This window comes from Volvox carteri (assembly GCF_000143455.1).
Source record: "Volvox carteri f. nagariensis unplaced genomic scaffold VOLCAscaffold_16, whole genome shotgun sequence".
NCBI lineage: Eukaryota > Viridiplantae > Chlorophyta > Chlorophyceae > Chlamydomonadales > Volvocaceae > Volvox > Volvox carteri.
Window position 1 is genome coordinate 1439272 of NW_003307559.1, and position 19384 is coordinate 1458655.

At 53.4% G+C, this 19384-nt stretch overlaps 2 protein-coding genes across 2 annotated transcripts in view; one reads left to right on the plus strand and one right to left on the minus strand.

The window, feature by feature from the left end:
- VOLCADRAFT_90359 (uncharacterized protein) overlaps positions 1 to 11291 on the minus strand; it is a gene marked incomplete at both ends in the record, with an annotated part of 12649 nt that extends 1358 nt beyond the window's left edge. The window contains 19 exons of the mRNA XM_002949937.1: positions 634 to 991; positions 1163 to 1224; positions 1422 to 1710; positions 2101 to 2149; positions 2392 to 2540; positions 2944 to 3030; positions 3790 to 3948; positions 4208 to 4346; positions 4696 to 4789; positions 5127 to 5219; positions 5781 to 5861; positions 6339 to 6541; positions 6601 to 6646; positions 6789 to 6876; positions 7887 to 7998; positions 8640 to 8706; positions 9042 to 9119; positions 9751 to 10382; positions 10853 to 11291. Of these exons, the coding sequence (XP_002949983.1) occupies positions 634 to 991; positions 1163 to 1224; positions 1422 to 1710; positions 2101 to 2149; positions 2392 to 2540; positions 2944 to 3030; positions 3790 to 3948; positions 4208 to 4346; positions 4696 to 4789; positions 5127 to 5219; positions 5781 to 5861; positions 6339 to 6541; positions 6601 to 6646; positions 6789 to 6876; positions 7887 to 7998; positions 8640 to 8706; positions 9042 to 9119; positions 9751 to 10382; positions 10853 to 11291 (3225 nt within the window). The remainder of the gene's footprint in view (positions 1 to 633; positions 992 to 1162; positions 1225 to 1421; positions 1711 to 2100; positions 2150 to 2391; positions 2541 to 2943; positions 3031 to 3789; positions 3949 to 4207; positions 4347 to 4695; positions 4790 to 5126; positions 5220 to 5780; positions 5862 to 6338; positions 6542 to 6600; positions 6647 to 6788; positions 6877 to 7886; positions 7999 to 8639; positions 8707 to 9041; positions 9120 to 9750; positions 10383 to 10852) is intronic.
- Positions 11292 to 12302: 1011 nt separating this feature from the next.
- On the plus strand, positions 12303 to 17629 carry VOLCADRAFT_90360 (uncharacterized protein; the record flags this gene model as incomplete). Its single annotated transcript, XM_002949833.1, has 10 exons — positions 12303 to 12519; positions 12824 to 12967; positions 13341 to 13419; positions 13842 to 14125; positions 14565 to 14917; positions 15202 to 15361; positions 15630 to 15839; positions 16140 to 16448; positions 16769 to 16952; positions 17470 to 17629. 10 exons carry the CDS (start codon positions 12303 to 12305, stop codon positions 17627 to 17629), a joined length of 2100 nt encoding a protein of 699 aa, XP_002949879.1.
- Between the last annotated feature and the right edge of the window lie 1755 nt (positions 17630 to 19384).

Here is a 19384-nt window from a genome sequence, read left to right on the forward strand (position 1 = left end):
CAGCGTGTTTGTGTATGTATTGGGGTCTGGTATGGGCTGGTTGGGGAGGGGAAGAATGAAAGGAAGACTCGAGACAGGGGTGTCTGAGAAGCCGGGAAGGTGGACAAGGGGGGGGGACGGGGAGGAGGGGCGGGTGAGGAGGGGGAAGGACGAACCACAAACGAGTGAAGCTGCTGACAGGGCAAGAGTGTACCAGACGTAGAGGGGGTGAGGAGGGGGAGGGGGGAGACGAACCACGAACGAATGAAGCTGCTGCCACGGATAGACTGATACGCCAGAAGTAAGCAAAAAGTAACTAGCCAGTCACGAGTTGCGAGGGACGAGGCTTCACGACGAGTGTAATCATGGCGGAGGGGACGGGAAGGAGGAGGAGAGGGAAACCCCCCCTCCACGGAGATTTGAATGGAACAACACCCCTCGGGCAGGCGGTTGGCAGGCGGTTGGCAGGTGGGTAAATTGTACAACATCAATAGGGGAAGACATAGACCCCATGAAAAATGGGAGAGGCGGGAGAGTAGGTGAGTGAACGACAGGAGAGCAAACGCCATACCTTTTCTTTAACTCTCTACCTACAAATTTCAACGTACGTTACACACACGCACCTACATACATACACACGCACTCTGGACGTACCTGCGCATGGGCCGAGCAGTACAGGTTCCATAAGCCGATGCTGTACGGCCAACGATTCGTCAAACTCTTCAGCGCCGCCAGTTGACTCGAATCTAGAAGACCCCAACCACCTCCGCTGCCTCCTCCTCCTCCGCCGGCGGCTGCGTCGGCCCCCGCCTCCGTCGCCGTACTCGCCAGCTCCAGCTGACCAAGTTTGAGGCGGTCGATGACGGCTCGCTCGAACCAGGGCCCGCCAGCGCGTTTGACCATGAGACTGCCGATGCCGATGCTGCCGCTGCCGCCACCGTCGGCGGCGGCGGCGGCAGCGGCGCCGCCGCCACCTGAGATGACGAGAGCGATGGCGCGATCCAGAAGGGCCCTATTGGGGAGGTCGGCGGAGTGAAGGGGGAGTCAGGGGGTTGGGGGCCCAGAGGGGCAGGGTGGGGGTGGGGGGGAGTCAGGGGGGGCAGGGAGGTCGTTAAGCACCGATAGGGGTAAGTAGGGGAAGGCGCAGGAAAGGAGGGAGCCAGGTCCCAACCTCACCCCTCACCTTGCATCCTCCGACCTCCCCATCGCTGTCAGCGCCCGAGTCACCTGCAGCAGTACTTGGGCCTGCGGGCAGGCGGTAACAAGAAACGGGAAGTCAACTGCCGATATCCAAGAAGGCTGAGGGGGCGTCAGTTATTGCAGTTTATTCAGTTAGTCCAGTTACTTGCAGTTATGTATATATCAAAATATATACCTATTACATTATGTATGGATATATATATACATATACATAATCTATATTCGCAGGTAGGTGCACCCACCTGTGCTGGGTCGCTCAGGACGCTCGGCCCGACGAGCCCCCCCCGGGGGAACCGCGGGGCGCCGCCGCCGCCGCCGTGGCCGCGCCGCCGCCGGCCCTCGCCGCCGCTGAAGTCGCTGTCGCTGCCGGTGGCGCCGCCGCCGCCGTCTGTGCCGTCCGTACCGGAGCCGTCCAAACCCGATCCGCCGCCAGTGCCGCCGACATCGTCAGCGTCGATATCATCGTACGGCAGGCCCAGCACCTCCGCGGCCTTGCGGTCGTACTCGCGTGTACGTGCAGAACGGCGGTCCCTGTCCCGTACAACAAAGCAGGGACAGCAACCTCACGGCAGAAAAGAGAAGGTTCAATCATTTACCACCTAACGTTTGCCGTATAAACGTCCACATGTACCTGTCGTACTGTACGACACAGTCTATACACATACTTAGAAACAGCTAAAGGAAGGTGGTGCTCCTACTGAATTCCTGCTTGCAGAGATTAGCTTTGCCTGGACGCTGTTAAACATTCTGAAACTCTGGTACTGGCACCTCCCTACCCTCCTCCCTACCTCCCTACCCCCCTCCCTATCCCCCTACCCCCCTCCCTACCTCCCTACCCCCCTCCCTACCTACCTAACCCCCTACCTACCTAGCTACATACATACATACGCACACACCCTGGTGTGACCCCCTCCCCCCCACCTTCGCGTGGCCCCCTTGAACACGGAACCAGTCTCAGCAGCGCCCTCACCTGCACAAATTCAAAACCCAGAATCCAAGTGTTTGAAATTCAAATCCTTAGATGTTGGTACGCTTCAGAAGTTTTCCAGGCTTCCAGGAGGAGCGAGCCAAGGCACAAAGCCGTGTAAAGGCAGGAGGCTCTCCGGCGGGTGGATTGCGTGCATCTGTATGGGTGTGTGAATGTGTGTGTGTACGGGTGTGTGTATGGGTGAGAGTAAAAGCCCTCCGAAACCTCTCTTTCCCCTCACCCACCCTTTCTCTTTCCCTTCCGGGCAAACATCCGCCTCCGGAGAATGGCTCGCTTCAAAGACGGCTCCAGGCTGGGGTCGTTCACTCGCGCCAGGTCAGCAGCCAGAGCACTCAGCGAGGACTCCACGGCCGGCTGGATCAGGGACACGTACCTGTTAAGTAAAGTGTGTGCACGCGCGGCGTGTGTGTATATATGTATATGTGTTACATATCGATCCGGGCGTGGCACTGGCCACTGGGGTATGTGTGTGTTAGGGGGTGGGGCGGCGGGGTGGGAGGGTTGAGAGAGGAGGGGCGGCCTGGTGGGATGCGGGAGAGCCGAGGGGATGTCAGGGCCGTTTTGTTGTCGACGCATGTCTCGCCCCTTTCCCCCGTGTTTCCCTCTGTGTATGTGTGTGTATGTATGTATATATGTGTAATGGAGGAGGTGGGGGGAAAAGGGGGGAAAGATCCCGCGCTCTATTCAGATCCCGGCCCATACGTACACACGCACATAAACAAACATACATACATACATACATACATACATACATACATACATACATACATACACACCTCACTTCCGTGCAACCAACCTGTCCAGAAGGTTCATTTGGAGGTACAGCTGGCTGAGCCTCATTGCCAGATCCTCCCCTAGGACGTCTGCAGGTGAGATGGAGGAAGAGGCGGCAGTAGCAGCGGTGTCGCCTCCACTGCCGCTGGTACTGGCCGCCGTAGCAGCAGCAGCAGCAGCAGCAGCAGCCGCTTGTTGCCGTTCCAGAATGCCGTCCAGTACGACAATCATTTCCTCCGCAGTTGCCCTCCCTGGGGCTCCCATCTCCATACACATCTCCGCCAGACGTATGGCGGCGGCGGGGTAGCTGTGAGACGAGGGGGGGGGGCGGTAAGACGAAGTACTTATGGCAGAAGCAGGTACCAAAGACAGTGAGTTATATTTCTGCTGATTTCCCGCAGACACGCTGCTAGCTGACATGCAAGTGCTTCCGCCCCCCCCCCCCCACCTGACGCCACCTGACCCGACCAACCCTATTAACCCCACTCGGCTAGCCAGCCCTCGTAGCGCGGACAAAGCAAGGACAAAGCTCGAATCCACTAAGACTCACCTGACAAGGCGGCTCAAGCGGCAGGGGCGGAGGGCAAAGGCCATGATGACGAATATAATAATCATGCTGCTGCTGCTGCTGCTGCTGATGATGATGATGATGATGATGGTGCTGATGATGGTGCTGATGGTGAAGATGCTGATGCAAAAAGCAAGAACCCAACCCACCTGCCTTCAAACCCATAACAATAAAAAACCTTACCCCCCAACAAATCTAACCATCATCTAACCCTTCCCCCCCCTTCAGAAGCCCTCTATAACCCTCTCCCCCTACAATACAACCCCAAACCGTGCCCTACCGCGGGTCCGACTGCTCCATGGCCTGCATCTGTTCCCTGTACAGCTCCAGCCCCTCCCCCACCTCCCCCAGTGCTGTGTGGCACTTGAGCAGCTGGGTCCACAGCCCCAGGTCGTTGAAGTCGGGGTGCTCCAGAAGCGGGTTCAGGTAGTGTAAGGCCCTTAGGGTTTGGGGGAACGTGGTGGGGGGGGGAGAGAGAGAGTGAGGAAAAAGGGAAGGGGGGAACTATACGCATGGAGCAAGAAGGGTTGATTGCCGACGCAGGGGAAGAGGGGCGGGGGAAAGGGGGCGGGGGAGGGAGGGGGCAACTGCCGAGTAAAAATACACACACACGCAAAGATACACCCAACCCGTAATTAAGCCCTCGACTTAAACCCGATTGAAACCCACTAAAACCTGTGACTAAGGCTAAAACCTACTTGTCGTATTGCCCCAGCCCTGCCAGAGCGGAGCCCACGCTGATGTACAGGTCGCCGAACTGCTCCACTGGCTCCCGCAGCAGTTCCCCGAGCACCTCGTCCGCCTCCTCCCACTGACCCGTGTGAGCCAAACACAAGCCTGCGGCGGGATTCGAGGGGGGGGACTTGAAGATGTGTGTATGTGTGAAATAGCGGATAAACCGACTGTAAACTGTACAACTAAGCACCATCAAAAGAATGGGAGAATCCCTGGGAGGAGAAACTTCGGGCTCGTTCATTATTCAGGAGGGAAAGATAAAATATGATGATTGTCAAAAGGTCCTAAGCAAATGATCTTCTGTTTCCGGACAAATGCAAATATAGGTAAAATCCTAATCTATTGCAAATCCCCCGAGAGGAAACACGACCATTAGGTTGCTCCAATGGCAAAAACAAAACTATTGTCCTCGTGAAAAAATGTTGGTTCTCGTCCAAAACCGCTGCCGTACCGCTCTTAACCGCCAAGTCCAGCGGCAGCGCCTGATCAGGACACAAGACCGGCACCGCCCGCTGTATGAGAGCTCGCGCCTCCACATAACCGCCCTGTCCACGAGGCGTTTCACGCAGAAAGAGTCCGAGCGAAAGGTCTCACAAAATTTACTTTCCTTGGTGAGGAGGTGGGGTGGCTTTACCAGGGTCGCAGGGTTGGGCGAGGGCCTCAAAACGGGAATGAAACAATTTTTTTTATAAAAAGAAACCCCCAAAAATGAACAAAACTAAAAGGATTAGTGCGATGATTGCATCATTTTAAATTTTGCGCTGGAGGTCCCCGCGATTCCTGTACGACAACAATAAGATACATTCAACGAACAAACTGACTCAAAAAATGCCATAACAATCTGCACGATTACCCCCGTTATTCCGAAACTCCATTTCTCACGCGCTCCATGTAGAGTTCTGCAAGGATGTTGATGTGGGTGAGGTCCACATGGCTCGGATAGTCCCGAAGATGCGCCTCCAGTACGGCAATGGCCTGGCCGACACATTAAGGAAGTTACATACACACCACACATAAGGAAGTGTGTGTGTAAATGTGTATTGCGTGCGTGCGCTCTCCGGAAGGAAAAAGGGTAGTTTCCAGTTGTCGTACAGATCAGCGCCGTACAGGCAAGACATCGTCGTCTGCCGCGCAAACCAAATTATATCATCAGCCAACCGCCATTGTCCTTTTAACTATCCCGCGAATTTTCTGAAACTTTTGCTACTTTTGAAATATGCTTGTGAAGGCAGTTAACGGTTATGATGGTAGTTAGCGAGCTCGGCGGTAGTTAACGACAGATGAGACATGTAAAAGCTTACTCAGTAGTAGTGGGGGCTGAGCAGTGCACGTCCTGTACCCACACCAGGCGTTGGTGAGTGAGTGGGTGGCGAGCGAACGTCTTGGGAGAGCGGGAGAGAGGAGAATCTCGAGAAATAGAGAGAGAGAGAGAGAGAGGAGTCGCCCACTTTTCTAACCTAGCCGCAATCAGCACATCCACATAGCTAACGACAAACATACATACATATCTACATACATACATACATACATACGCACCTTGAGTGGTGCTCCCGCCTGGTGATATAGACGTGCTTTCATGACAGGAACCTCCGGATCACCTGGCCGTTGGCGTCCGACCTGGTGGTTGACGGTTGGTGGTTAGTTGGAAATGGCGACAATTGTCGAATTAGGGAAAAGTTCGTTCGCATGAAGTTGCTGTTAATATATTTAACGGTCCCCGTTTCGAGGGAAAAAAGGGCCCTGGGTCGCCATGGCATGATGTTCGTGTTGCTTTGCACTCGTAGCAGTCATCGGCATCGTACCGAAACTCCCAAAAACAGAAATAGAGTTCCCGAAGCCGGCCGGTTTGCAGAAATAGGATCGTACGCCATATCCGAAAGGTGCTATACGCCCCGAAAAGCCGCCCGATGACCTAAGTCCGCGGTCAATCATGAAGAACAGGTCGCGGGCCATTGTACTGAAAGACAGAAATAGAACCGTTCACGAAACTAGAAATACCCCGGTTGCCAATGTCTGGCTCGTAGGTCGCCGAGTGGTTGGTCGTTGACCGTTGCCTGTTGGCGGTTAAGAAGAAGAGCTTGTCTGCTAACTCACTGCTAACTCATGAACCTCCACAAAAGTGCGTGCATGCACAGTTTCCAAACTGTAGTACGACATTTTTCTACAAATGACACCCGCATTCCACTCTGCGCGTTTACCGTAAACATTTTTGCCACGTAACTCTAAAGGGCTCGCTCTAAAGAGCTTTAAACAATTACCTCGGAAAATTGCGCCAAGGCCTTGTCCATTTCGCCGACCTGCAATCACCAATCGCACACGACGAAGACCAAAAGAGAAAACAAAAAAAATTTCTTACCGCTTGCGGCAAAGACCATTTGTTGAGGATTTAAATTTTTTTTCACCTGAGTTGCTCAGAACCAAGGTGTATGAGAGGAGGGGAGGAAGGGACAAAGCTGGATCCCGAATCCCAACTGTGTTTGTGATGACACGTAAGCACACGCACGTGTCTTAAGGGTTTTTCTTCCAGCAAGTTGCCGTACGTACCTGAGCATACAACACCGCCCGATCCCATATCGCGTCCAGATCCGAACGATTTCGGTTTATGGCCTTAGACAGGCAGTATACCGCTTGCCTGGTGTAGCGTCACGCCGGTGTAGTGTCACGCCGTTTTCCAAAAGAGATATTTTAGGGGCGGGGGCGGGGGCGGGGGCGGGAGGTCGCGGATGAAGGAGGGGGGAAAAGGCGGAGGGGGACAACGCGCGGGGGCTCTAGGGATGGACGACCGACTGGTGAGCACAAGGGGAAGGGGGGAGGGGGGGAAAGCCGAACCACGAGCGAGTGAAGCTGATGCCAAGGAAAGACTGATGCGAACGAGAAGTAAAGAAGGCATAACTAACCAGTCGGCGCTTGTAAAGAAAAAAGTCCTCGCGATGATGTAGTAGTCATGACGATAGCGGAAAACTACCTACCTAGCCGCCAAGAATAAAATAAAGTGCGGAAGAAAGGGCAGGAAAACCATCCGTAATATTCTAGAGGCAGGTGTAAAGGCGGTGATGAGCAAAAAGCTGACGTGAGTTGAGGAAGAGGTGACGTAAGCTGGAAGAAAGGTTCGCCGGCCTGGCGGCGGATTGAGAAAGCTGGACAGAACGGCTGATAAGCTGCTGGTAATACGCTGCTGGTAAGTGACATGCAAGTGCTCCTCCCAACCCCCCAACACGGCCCTGACCCGACCGACCCGACTATCCGAGTCCGGCTAGCCGACCGACCGACGGGGGAGGGGGGAAAGACGAACCACAACGGGGGAAAGGGGGAAGAAGAGAGGAGGGAAGGGGAGGGAAAAAATCCCAAACCCCCACTTTTCCCTCAGCGTCTGCCCCTAGGGCCCCCCCCCCCCCAGCCCCTACCCTCTACCCACCCACACATCCACACAGACTCCGGACGGGTAAACGGTTCCGGACAGAACCTATATGTCCCAGCCCGCTCATTTACACGTCAATACCCGTCAATACACATCAATACACGTCAATACACATCCGCCGTCGCAACCACGCATGCACAACTAAATCGGCTCCCACCCCCTTCCACTCCCCCAATCGACATATCAACCAACCAACCAACCAACCACTCCCGTGGTTCGCCAACCTGTAAAACCCTAGTTCCGTAGACATTGACGCGAGTCGCTTCCACAGCGCCACATCTTTGGGGCTCAGGTGAGCCGCAATCATGAAGAAATCCAGGGCCTTACGTGGTTGGCCTGTACGGCAGGGGCGGTTATGATACTCAGGAGACCGATGTCCCCATTTCAAGCTGTACGGTAACAGAAAAGATGCTACAACAGGTGCACATAGCAAAAAAAACCAGAGCGGGAATTGAATTCCCGTCCTGCAAGTTAGAGGAAGGCCTGGTTCGCAACGCTTTTATGCATATGCCTTGCTCATTCATCGTACTTGACGTAATAAAACTATAAACACCGGGATCGAAACCTGTCAGGGTCGAAAATCCTTCCTACGGTGGAAGGTAAGAGTGCCCCTAGCCGATGGACGGTGGTGACCTGGGATAAAGTTGACTTGCGAGCCGACCAGGAGTGGAGTTGGGCTGCTGTCGACCCGGCAGATTCCGTTGGATGCCGGTGGTGGGTGCGGAACCTGAGCGATCCACTGAGAAATTGACTAGGGTGACTGGATGAGGGTGCCCCGAAATACCGGGGAAGGCAGGGTTTCGCCGAGTAGCGGCCGCAGGGTGAAGATATGCCCCCCTGTCCCACACATCAAACCACTCCACGCGTCACATAGACCATATCCTTTTGGCTTTGCCTGGCTTGAGAGATCAACTGGAAATATGTTCGTTCTTTCGTACATATACATGTATTTCCGTACATATCAACGAAAAACTTACCGTTGGCTTCGTGGAGCAGGCCTAGGGTGTGGTATGGGTCGGACACGTTCGGGTACTCCTTGATTACCTGCGGTTGGCGGTTGGTGGTTGGCGGTTGGTTACTTACGCGGGTAGCCTAGACAATAAGATTACTGATGTGAGGTACTTTACGGTTGCTTACAGACGTTTAATGTTGTGCGTGAAATGATCAAGACACATGAACGGTTGTTTCGTTAAGCAGTTGGTTAAATTCCGTTAGCTGCTCACTGGCGGTTTCTGCGGGGGAAAGACCTGGGCCGTTCCTTTCGGAGCAAGACCCACAAAAACCATCGTCTAATCATCATTACATTCCTGCTCTGTTTTTCTTCCAACAGAAGCCAATAATTTTCAGCATCGCATTTGAAAAACGGCCCCGAAACCAACCTGTGTGAGTAGCTCGATAGCGGGCTGGTAGTCCTGGAGCGCGTACATGACGTTGGCCTGCCCTAATTTGGCCACCACCTGGGAGCATGGGAAGAAGAATATTCAGGAAATTGCATGTTGGAAGGAGTTGGAAGGAAATGGTGATAATTTCGGAAATCCATTAGGTTTGCGATAGAATGCTTTTCCACACACACATGGAAAAGTATTATATAGCACCGAAGGGACCTTCATAGCTAGGGAGATATTGGTTATGAGAAATAATAATAATTTAGCAATAAGCAATTTTTTAAAATTCAACTAACAAAGCAACTTTGTTTTGTTTAATGCAATAATAGTGTCGACTTTTAAAAAGGTATCGATAAAATATCGATAAAATACGCTATGGGAATATGTGAACCTAAAAATCCACCTATCAAGAAAGCAATTACAACTGCAATTTGTTCAGGTCATTTACAGGCATCCTTAAGGTTTGGCTTTTCAAATTCGAGTTTCTGAGCTTTGCTTGGATTATGAAGCGTGAGCCCTCAATCCCACAAGCTAGGTTTTAACTACATTCTTGCCCTTCCATTCACGAACTCATAACTAGAACTAACGTAAACGCATCTCACGAGTGCTATCGTACATGTACGACATATTGCGTTCATTCTTTCCGTTGCGGATTATATCCTTGGATTGGAATGCGCGAAACATACACGAACAGCGTGCCCACCTCTTCTGGAAGCCCACGCTTCGGCCGACTCCTCCGGCGAGCCCGACTCCGGCCTCGCCCACGACCCCGCCCGCGGCCACGTCGTCGCGACCCTGGTTCAATAATTCCCATCCGTTCCGCTAACGGATCGTCCAAAATGTCATCCACGTCAGCGCCGAACACGTCCGAGGCCGCGGAAGACCTGCGGCGCTCTTGCGCAGGGCGGCCACGGCCGCGGCCGCCGCTGGCGGCTGCTGACGGCGTCCTGCCGCCCCGGCCCCGGCCCCGGCCCCTACCTCCTCGGCCTCGGCCTCGGCCGCCGCCACGACTGGGCCCCGCGTCCTCCATCTCCACATCGTCGCCCTCAGGCCCCGTCTCCTCTCTCTCCATCGCCGCTGCCGTACCGTCATCGCCGTCATCAACGTCATCAGAGTCGCCGCCGCGGCGGAGGCCCCCATGCTTCCGTTGTGCCCAGCGGCGTTGCCTAATGAGCTCGAAGGGCTGTAGCGCGCTTGCAGAGGTGCCGCCGCCGTAGGCGCCCGTACCGCCGCCGCCTGCCGTACCTACAGGCGCCGCGCCTTGCTGCTCCAGCTCCTCTAATAGCGACATGGGATCCAGATCCCCGTCAAATAGATCCTCCCCGCTTTCGTCACCTGAGGCGCTTGGGCGAGTTTCATAACGATTCTTTCAGGGTTTCCTAATTAAGAGAAACACAACAAAAAAGAAACATGGTCGTACAAATTTCTCTCTTTTCATGCGACCGTTTCCCTTCACACTGTATGTTTGACTGCCACTCGTCCAACTAATTTAACTAACTATCCCTACGGCACATCTGTGGTCGTCCAAAATAATCCAATCCTTAGAACCCTGTAACCTTAAGTTCCTAGATCCATGCCCTTATCTTCTCATGCATCTGTTTCGACCAGGGTGTTGGCATACATTCTCCTCTCGCCCTCCCCAAATCCCAAAGCCTCACTCAGGCCCTCGAAAGACAAAAAGGCCATCAGAGATCGACCGAACACCACCAAGATTTGAATTAATCAAACTCAGCCACCTGGCCTTATTTACCCACGCACTTAATCTACAAACTGCATGAAACCCATCTGAAAACCCTAAAACCCACCCGTCGTAAAACCCGAAGTGTAACCGCCATCGCTGATGCCCCCAGGGGGGCTCCGACTTCGATGGCGGCTGATGACAGCTCCGCCCCGGCTGCCTCGGCCCCGAGTTGAGCCCCTTCCGGCGCCGGCGCCGCCATTTAGGTCGCTGTCGTACTCTGAATCGTCGTCATCGTCGTCATCTGACCCGCGGGTCTGTGTATACTCCGTGTCGCCGTCTTCCTCATCGTCGTCGTCGCCGTCAGTAGCGGATTCCGATTCCTCATCTTCAGAGCTGAAAAAGCTGGCCAGTGCGCTGCTATTGCCGCGGAGTTTGCTACTGCCACGCGAGGCGGCGCTGCGAGTGGGGCGGCCGGCAGTAGCAGCGCCGCCGACAGCTGGGGTGACCCGAGGGGTTCCGTCCTCTATCTCGACACCCTCGGAATCCGAAGCCGCCGCCGCCATAACGTGAGTGGTGGCGTGTCGAACGTGTGCGTGCTACTGCCGGCGCGGCTGCGTGAATGCGGCGGCGGCGATAGTGTGTACAAAGCAGCAGTACAGTAGTTCAGCTGTGGCTAATGCCGTACATAGTGATTTCTGATCCTGTTGTATTTTCATGTTCTCCTGTGTTGGCGTGCTGCGTGGTCGTGCGACGCAGATGGTGCGGCAAAGGAGGCAAAAGTGGATCAACGTTATGTACTGCGGCGTATGGTGGCAATTGGCAGGACAAGTGGTGGGGTGGCGTGCATGCTGGATGGTGCAGAGCCAGACGAGAGCGTATGGTGGTGGCCCCCCTCAAGGTATGGTCTAGGCTGTATGGGTCCATTCCTTCTACCAGTTGTGAGGCAAAAGTGTCTTGCAACTAGGGCGCGGTCTCTGGCCGCGACTTCATCGTCATGGGAGATTTCTCAGGTCTCGGGACAGCCGAGGCCTTTGGCGTGGCCAGACGTCTGGGTACGGATTTGATGCGTAAGTTCAAAGCATCCAATCCTTGAAGGTTACGTCTATATAATCTATCCGCCGGTAGTTGCTCACCTTTTGTACGCAACCTAGTCCCGCCCAAAATGGCTCCTAATAGATTATTGATGCTTCACCTAGTAACGAGATTTAAATGCAAACGTATTTGGTGAAGCTTGGCTGTGTCTGTCGTGTGCGTATTCTTACTACAGTGGGACGACGTGACTAGCTCTGCGCACACACAATCTTTTCGACTCCATAAACGCCATGCGTGTGCTCAGTGGTTCTTCCTCCCCGTGCTGTGCAAGTGCAACGCTCAATTTCCGCCGTGAAATGGAACCTGTCGTACAATGTCTCTGGCAACGCTGAACATGGAAAATTTCACGCCTACCACATCAAAACGTCATGTTTGCTGATGAATAAGGTGTATATTGAAGTGGGAAACATACAGAAGGATTGGTTAAGTCGCCGTCAAGCAAGTCCGAAGGTCGTTGGGGTCAGGAAAGACGTCGTAGCGCAATGCCGCCAGGCGTCTGTCAATGCCTCTTTGTGGTCTTATTTGCACTATCAATTTTCCCGGCAGCGGACGCAGCAGCGTGGGGGCGATTGAGCAATATCGGCGCTTGGCTAAAGCCGTCTCTGCGACAAGCTCCGGAGCTGCTACAGGGATATGTAAAGTACAACGATAACACTGGAGCCATGTCATTTGTGAAGGGACTAGCCATACCAAGACGAGGTGGGCAGGCCAGGGACAAGGGAAAACCCTAGTGATGCGCTGTTGGAAACACTCCGGCCTCGGATTTTTCCTCCAGCGCCATCTGAGATCTAATTTCCACAGTGCTCTGATGTTCTTTGTGCGAAGTCTTGCACCGTCCGTACGTCGCACTCTGCCTATTTAATCGAAGGCTTGGCGCTGCCTGCCGCTTGCGCTGCATCAAAATGCAATCATGACTGCCAAACACAGCATATCTTGAACATCTTCCTATCCTTATTCGTTATCGGCTTAACTGTTTCCGGTCCTTCTCTCGCTGGCTGAACAGATGAAGCTCCGGCTCACGGTTCCTTTTCCGACCCGCTACGCCACAAGAGCAATTTTGGGCAGCTTCGAATCACCACCAATCCAGCTTTTCTAGACGAGATTCAGATGCAGGCTGCGGGCTTTCTGGAGGGCTATCTGACTGCCGGTATGTAAACGATGTCGAAAACTTGTTCACCCTTCTAAACTGCAGTCAAATATTGCCTGCTCTGTGCATCGATGATGTGTACGGGTTGTCGCAGGGCGCCGACGCAACGGTGACTTGCGTAGGGGTTTCAGTTCGTAGCTGTTAGTTGCTGTTAACAGGTGGAAAAGGTCGTTCGCGCGCTCGTTGTATGGTTGTCTATACGGCGCGTGCACTTCCTGTCTTCCTTTCTTCCCTTTCCCCGATACATGAATACACACGCACATCGTCAAGTCCCGTCCCAATCCCTCATCGTTTGTGCCTTCTTTATTTTCCCTCCGACTCCCGACTGACTCATATCCTTATCATCTTCTTCCGCGTTCGTGGGACATCACAGAGCGCATTTTCGACTACGCGTACAACATGAAGTCCTGGTTGGCCTCTCAAACGAACGACACGTTCAAAGTTGGGGACTGGTGAGTCGGTTGGCCGGTCGGTTAGAAACTGATGTTGGGGATGGATAACAAAGCCAGGATGGCGGCGATTCTGCACCGGTGGAGATGTATTGATCGATGAAAGGTTCTGTCGCTGCGTTCTGAAACCCCAAACTAATGCCGTGCTAAGGCTCACACACCTAAAGGCAAGACGAGGCAATTTCCTTTTCGTCAAGCCCTCCTAACAATTCATTTTCCGTTTGCGGCGCGATTGTTGCAATTCAACCCACCATGGGGGCACCATACTATTCCTCAGCCAAATTTTTGAGTACAACTATTGGGATATTTTATATTTCCTGAAGACTCTTCCGCCACTCTCTGCTACCTACCCAACTAACGTGTCGCTTTCCCAACTAACAGTTATCCACGCAAACCCCCAACCGCCTCCCAACCGTCACAAACAGGCTCTTCGAACAAGACCGTTGGGCCCGTCAGCAAGTTAAAGCGTACACGGAATCCAACATCGATTCAAAAAACACTGCAACAGCCAGTGCCGGTACGACAGCGCCGCCGCCGCCGAATCCCTCGTATTGGCGTGCTGTGGGTTTGCTGATTGCTCAGGCTGACGGCTTGTTGGCGGGCTACAGCGCCCGGCTGGCGGAGCTGGGTCCCCAGGCCCCCCTGGAGCGGTTGACCAAATATGACTTCCTCATGTTGAACGCGCTGGGAGACATGGACGACCTCCTAGGTGGGATCGAGATGCAAAATTGAAATTTCGATTTTGGTTTTCAAATTTGCATTCCAATTTCGAATTCCTATTTCCGACACCAATTTGGATTCTGGTTGATGTCCACATCATTCCAGGTTTACTTTTGTCATTCTTGCTGGCCCTGTTTTAGTGCAAGATTTTCTTTCGTTCCACGGCCAATTCCACATCTAGAAGATATGTATTATCCGTTCCGAGTTTTTCTTGTTTCGGCCGTTTCATTCCGGCTGTGTCTCTGTCTGGTTTTAGTTTCGGAGCTTGGAACTGTTCCCACACACACACATCCACCGTTCTATCCGTGACTTGCTTCTTGCTTATTGCCATATTGCGAAATTCCCTAAAATGTCGTAGACCGCCTTAATTCATAAAATACATTGCCGGCCGGCCATTCGGCGGTTTGTTTATCTCGACATGCATACAGAGATCATCTTTCCCAGTACGGACGATGGATCCGATACCTCCGACTACGATGACAACGCCTCATTAGTCCTCAAGTCGAGGAATGGCGACATTCACGGCATCTCGAACTCGGAACGCGATGCATCCTTCCTGTTGTTCTCCAACCTCCTCGCAACCTCCTCCTCCACCTCCGCTGCGGAAGCGGGCGAACTGCAGCATCGCGAGGGGGTGAAGGAGGTGAAGGAGGAGGAGGAGGGTGGTTTGGCGGTCGCAGCCCCCGGGGGAAGGGGGAACAGTTCCACCTGGCGGGATTTGACACCGGGCCAGGTCCGAGCACGGATCGCCATGCGGGGCCGCTGTACGGCACTCGTCAAGGTATGTACGGCGGATCTGTGTTGGGTGTGTGTGTGTAGCCGCGGTGGTTGTGGCAGCCATGTCTGGGAAGCAGTAGGCCGTCCGGTTCCGTTTGTGCCGGGTGGTTGGTTAGTTGATGTTTCTCTTTCTTTATCTCACCTCACATCATACACACATAAACATACATACAGACATGCAGACATACATACATACAGACAGACATGCAGACATACACGTACATACATACATACATGCAGACATACATACACGTACATACAGACAGGCGTGCGTGTGTTATGACGCAGGTGACCCCCGGTTTGGATGACTTGCTGCTCGGTCACGTTACCTGGTGGAGCTATCTGTCCATGCTGCGGATTTACAAGCATTACAATCTGGGCCTTACGCAGCTGAGCGGCCCGAGTGGCGGACCGGTCAATACCCGCGTGTCATTCTCCAGTTACCCCGGTGGGGCGGGGTGGGGTCATTTTGGGGGGGGGGGAGGGGGGGAAGTGGGGTAGCGGGCCGGGTTTTTGGGCGCATATCCCGATTTAGCTGGGTTTTTCTGTGATCGCCACCCTCGTACTACTCGTACTACGTTGATCTTCCAGTTCCTGTGGTTTATGTTTTTCCCTCCCGAACAGTGTTATGTATCCCGTCTCGTCCCGTCGTTTGAAACTTACCGTCCAACTGTCAACGGTTAACCACCTGCATGGACTTGTCGTATTCCGTACAGGTCAGATTAGCTCCGCAGACGACTGGTACATGCTGGGCAACGGTCTGGTAGTTACCGAGACTTCCCTGGATACATATGACCGTAATCGGTACAACGCGTCGTACGGCTGTACGACATCGTCGTTGCTGTCGTGGCAGCGCGTGCTGGCGGCGAATCTTCTGGCAGTGGACGGACCGTCCTGGGCTGAGCTGGCGGCGTCGTACAACGGAGGTGAGAGCGTTTTGCGTTTTTATTTGTGAGCTTGCTTTGCCGATCCATCTTCCGCGATACGGTATTTGCTTTGCCGACAACTATTGATGTGTTTGCTAGCTAGCCAGGATAGTCAAAAGTCAAAAGTAATTTCACCAAATTCATAAAAGTTAAATTAAAAGGCATTTAATTCTCCGAATCCAACAGTAAGGGTATAATATCCAAACGTGTTCAGATCAACAATTTCTGAATGATCCCTGAACGTTTTATTCCGCCTGAAGTAATTCTTCGTGTCGTAATCCTTTTCATTATTTCACACAGGCACCTATAACAACCAATATCTGATTGTCAACCTGAATCTCTTCACTCCGGGCTCCGAACTGAAGCCCGGTCTTCTGACCATCTCGGAGATCATCCCTGGACTAGTCATGACCGCCGACGCCACCGACGATCTGCTGCTCGGCCATTTTCCGTCGTACAATGTGCCGTACTTTCGCGAGGTGTACGAGGCCGCGGGGTACCGACGCCACGCAGAGGCCATGGCGGCGCGCGGTGCGGCGTTTGCCGCGGCGGCGCAGGGGATCAGTTACCAGCTTGCGCCTCGCGCCAAGATCTTCCGTCGCGATGCCGGTGCGCCGCCATTGTGTTGAGCTAAGATTCCCTCTCCACCCCGCTACCACACCCGCCGTCGGCAAGGGACCCGAATACTCCCCCTACGTCGCATGTGGTCCACATCACCGGCACCTCCATAGCCTTGCAGCATCGCTTTGGCGCTTACAGCAGTTCGTGCTTTCGAATTCCATCCCGCAGTTTAACCCCTATTGTTTCTTGCATCATCATCATTATACATCACGTCATCATCATCGTCATAATATATTCATTAATATTATAACACAAACAATAATAAGGACAGCAGCGTTTTTCACTCACTCACTCTTATCTTTTTGCAGCTGATGCCGCGGATCTGGACAGCTTTCGCCACCTGCTTAGATCCAACGGTTGGAACCGCCGTACAGCAAATTCGGATCCGCTGTCCGCGGCCTCGCCCTGGGATGCGCTGTGCGCCCGAGGGGATCTGGATCCGGACTCTCCGGCGTTGTACGGCTGCTACGACGGCAAGGTTACCAATTACAGGTAGCTAGTAGGCTTTCGGGTAAAGGGAGTTCATCTTAGGGTTTATGTCGTACATCAGGGGGTGGTAGCGCATTTAAGGACCGTCACCCGGATGTGTGTGGCGGGGGCTCGGAGGGTGTGGGCGTGTGGGTAATACACACCCGTGTATGCCCCGTGACGTGTAGTTAGCTGCGTGGGTAGTGGTAGTGGGTGGGGGTAGGGGTATGGGGTTAGTGGGAGGGGGGTGGGGGTAGGGCAGGTTTACAGTTTTACTTCATGACAGGATGGGCCAGGAGACTGTGCCACGGCGTGCAGTCGTCAACTATTGATCTTTTACATTTGGCATCCTGTGATCCTCGTTTCCCCCACCCCAACAACATCATTAATAGCATTAATTAAGAGGAGGGCTGTCTTCAGCATGAAGAGCTAATATGTTTTAGATTACCATGCTCGGACAATCCGCTCCTTATTACGCCGTGTCATTCTAGTATAAACCTCATACACACCCGCACACAACCGACTTTCCAACAACCCACAGGCGCGCTCTGGAGCTCTCCGCAGATGCCATCAACGGCCCCACAACCGAAAACGGTCAACTGCCATTCCGTTGGGACACGCACAGCGGAGGCGCCCGCCGTATCAAGTACCGCGGCATGCTCGATGTGTACGACACGGAGTGGGAGGAGCAACGGCCGTGAAGTCTGTTGAGAGAAATGGTGGGGTGCCGTACGGCGCTGGCTGGCGTCCTATCGTACATCATTCTGTTAAAAGCTGGGCTTGAAAACCGCGTTACGTGGTAGCGGGTGAGTTCCTGAAATTGGGGATAGAGGGAGCGATTGAGGGCGAGAGCGCGTCAGAAACTTGTATAATCCGTACGGCAATGTCGTTGTCAAAGCGTGCTCGTTGTCGATGTGCTGCGTACGGCACCTGTTGAGCTGCTTTTTGTCTTTCTTTCTGCGGGGCCGTTCCGTCTTTAAGTAGTGTTGCTTCCTGAGGTCGTTGAGCCCTAATGTGGTTGTTAATTCAGTTAAGTGGGTAGATGGATGCCTTAAAGGGAAGGAGGGGCCTTGCGGAAGGCTTGCGGGATGGCGCGAAGATTCCGGTCCGTCGCCATCGTTTTCCACGTCTCAGTTCGGCAGTTTCGGTAGTGAGCTGAAACGGTGCGATGAAGAGGGAACATTGTTGTACGACAAACGGAATTTTTCCAGAATGGAATGAAATAGAGCTCGCGCTCGCTCGTGTAATGATTGAGATCGCGGGAAGGTGGGAAAGACGAATCACGAACGAGTGAAGCTGCTGCCGGGGGGAAGGGGGGGAAGGTGTTGTGTGTTTACGTGTGTGTGTGAGTGTGTGTGTGGGTTGAGTGTGTGGGTTGAGTGTGTGGGTTGTGGTGAGAATGGACGAGCGGCAGGGGGATTGGGGGTCTGTTGAAGATTTTGATTGCCAGTTCGCCGCATTGCCGCCGCGCACTGCACGCGCCGGAAATCGAACTATCTCGGTTGTTGAACTGTCGGTTGTGGTAGTTTGACCGGTTAAGTCCTGAAAATCGTTGAAAGGGGGTCGGGCGCTGCCCTTATCTCATCACGGAGTCCTTCGCGGCCCATGAACAACCCCAACATGTACTTTCTCTCCACATACATGTATACATCTATATCTCGGGATGTACTTACCCTTAATTTACACTTTATTTTGTCGACGGATGTTATCAAGAAGCAAAGTCCTCCCACCAATACATCCTGAACCTGCCGCCGAGCATCACGTAGCGCCATGTACGGGAAAAAAACGTTAGACCAATAGTTTGCTTTGGTTTCTGTAGCCCGCGTTTCCGCATGAGTCGTATGAAGGTTGGCAAGAGGCAACGTTGTTATCGCCCGGGAAAGCTATTTTTGATCTTTTCTGGGGCTACTGACTGACTCTTGTATCGCCATCGCCATTTCTCTACCTGGGAGGCTTCCGTCATGAAGTCGCTGTACGGATGTACGGAAGGGCAGCATGTGCCCCAACTGTTCCCCAACGGCATGAGCTGACGGATCTGAGCGGATTTTTATTTTGCGCTGCTGCTATAGCAGTTGGGGGGATATGGCGCCGAGAACTTTCTTCTGTACTACAACTGATGTACTGCTGTACAGTAGTGGCTTGTACGATAAGCGTAAGGGATTCGTTTTTTCTTTCTCTGCAAAGTTTTCTTCATTCTTCGTTTGTATAATAAATAGATATAGGGTTTGGGCAAGAGAGCTAATCGGCGCGTACTGGTTTACGACGCTCGTACATGTATGGCGGTCGTACTCTTGATAGAGTGTACACAGTATACCGCATACAAAAGACGGTGGAGCGGGAAGAAACAAGCAGCTAGAGCGCACGCGCGCGCATCTAACCGCGGTCTGAAGGCCAGCTGAGCGCCTGTGTGATATAGCGCTCTGTGCGCACGTCAGTCCGGAACGAGGATGAGCGAG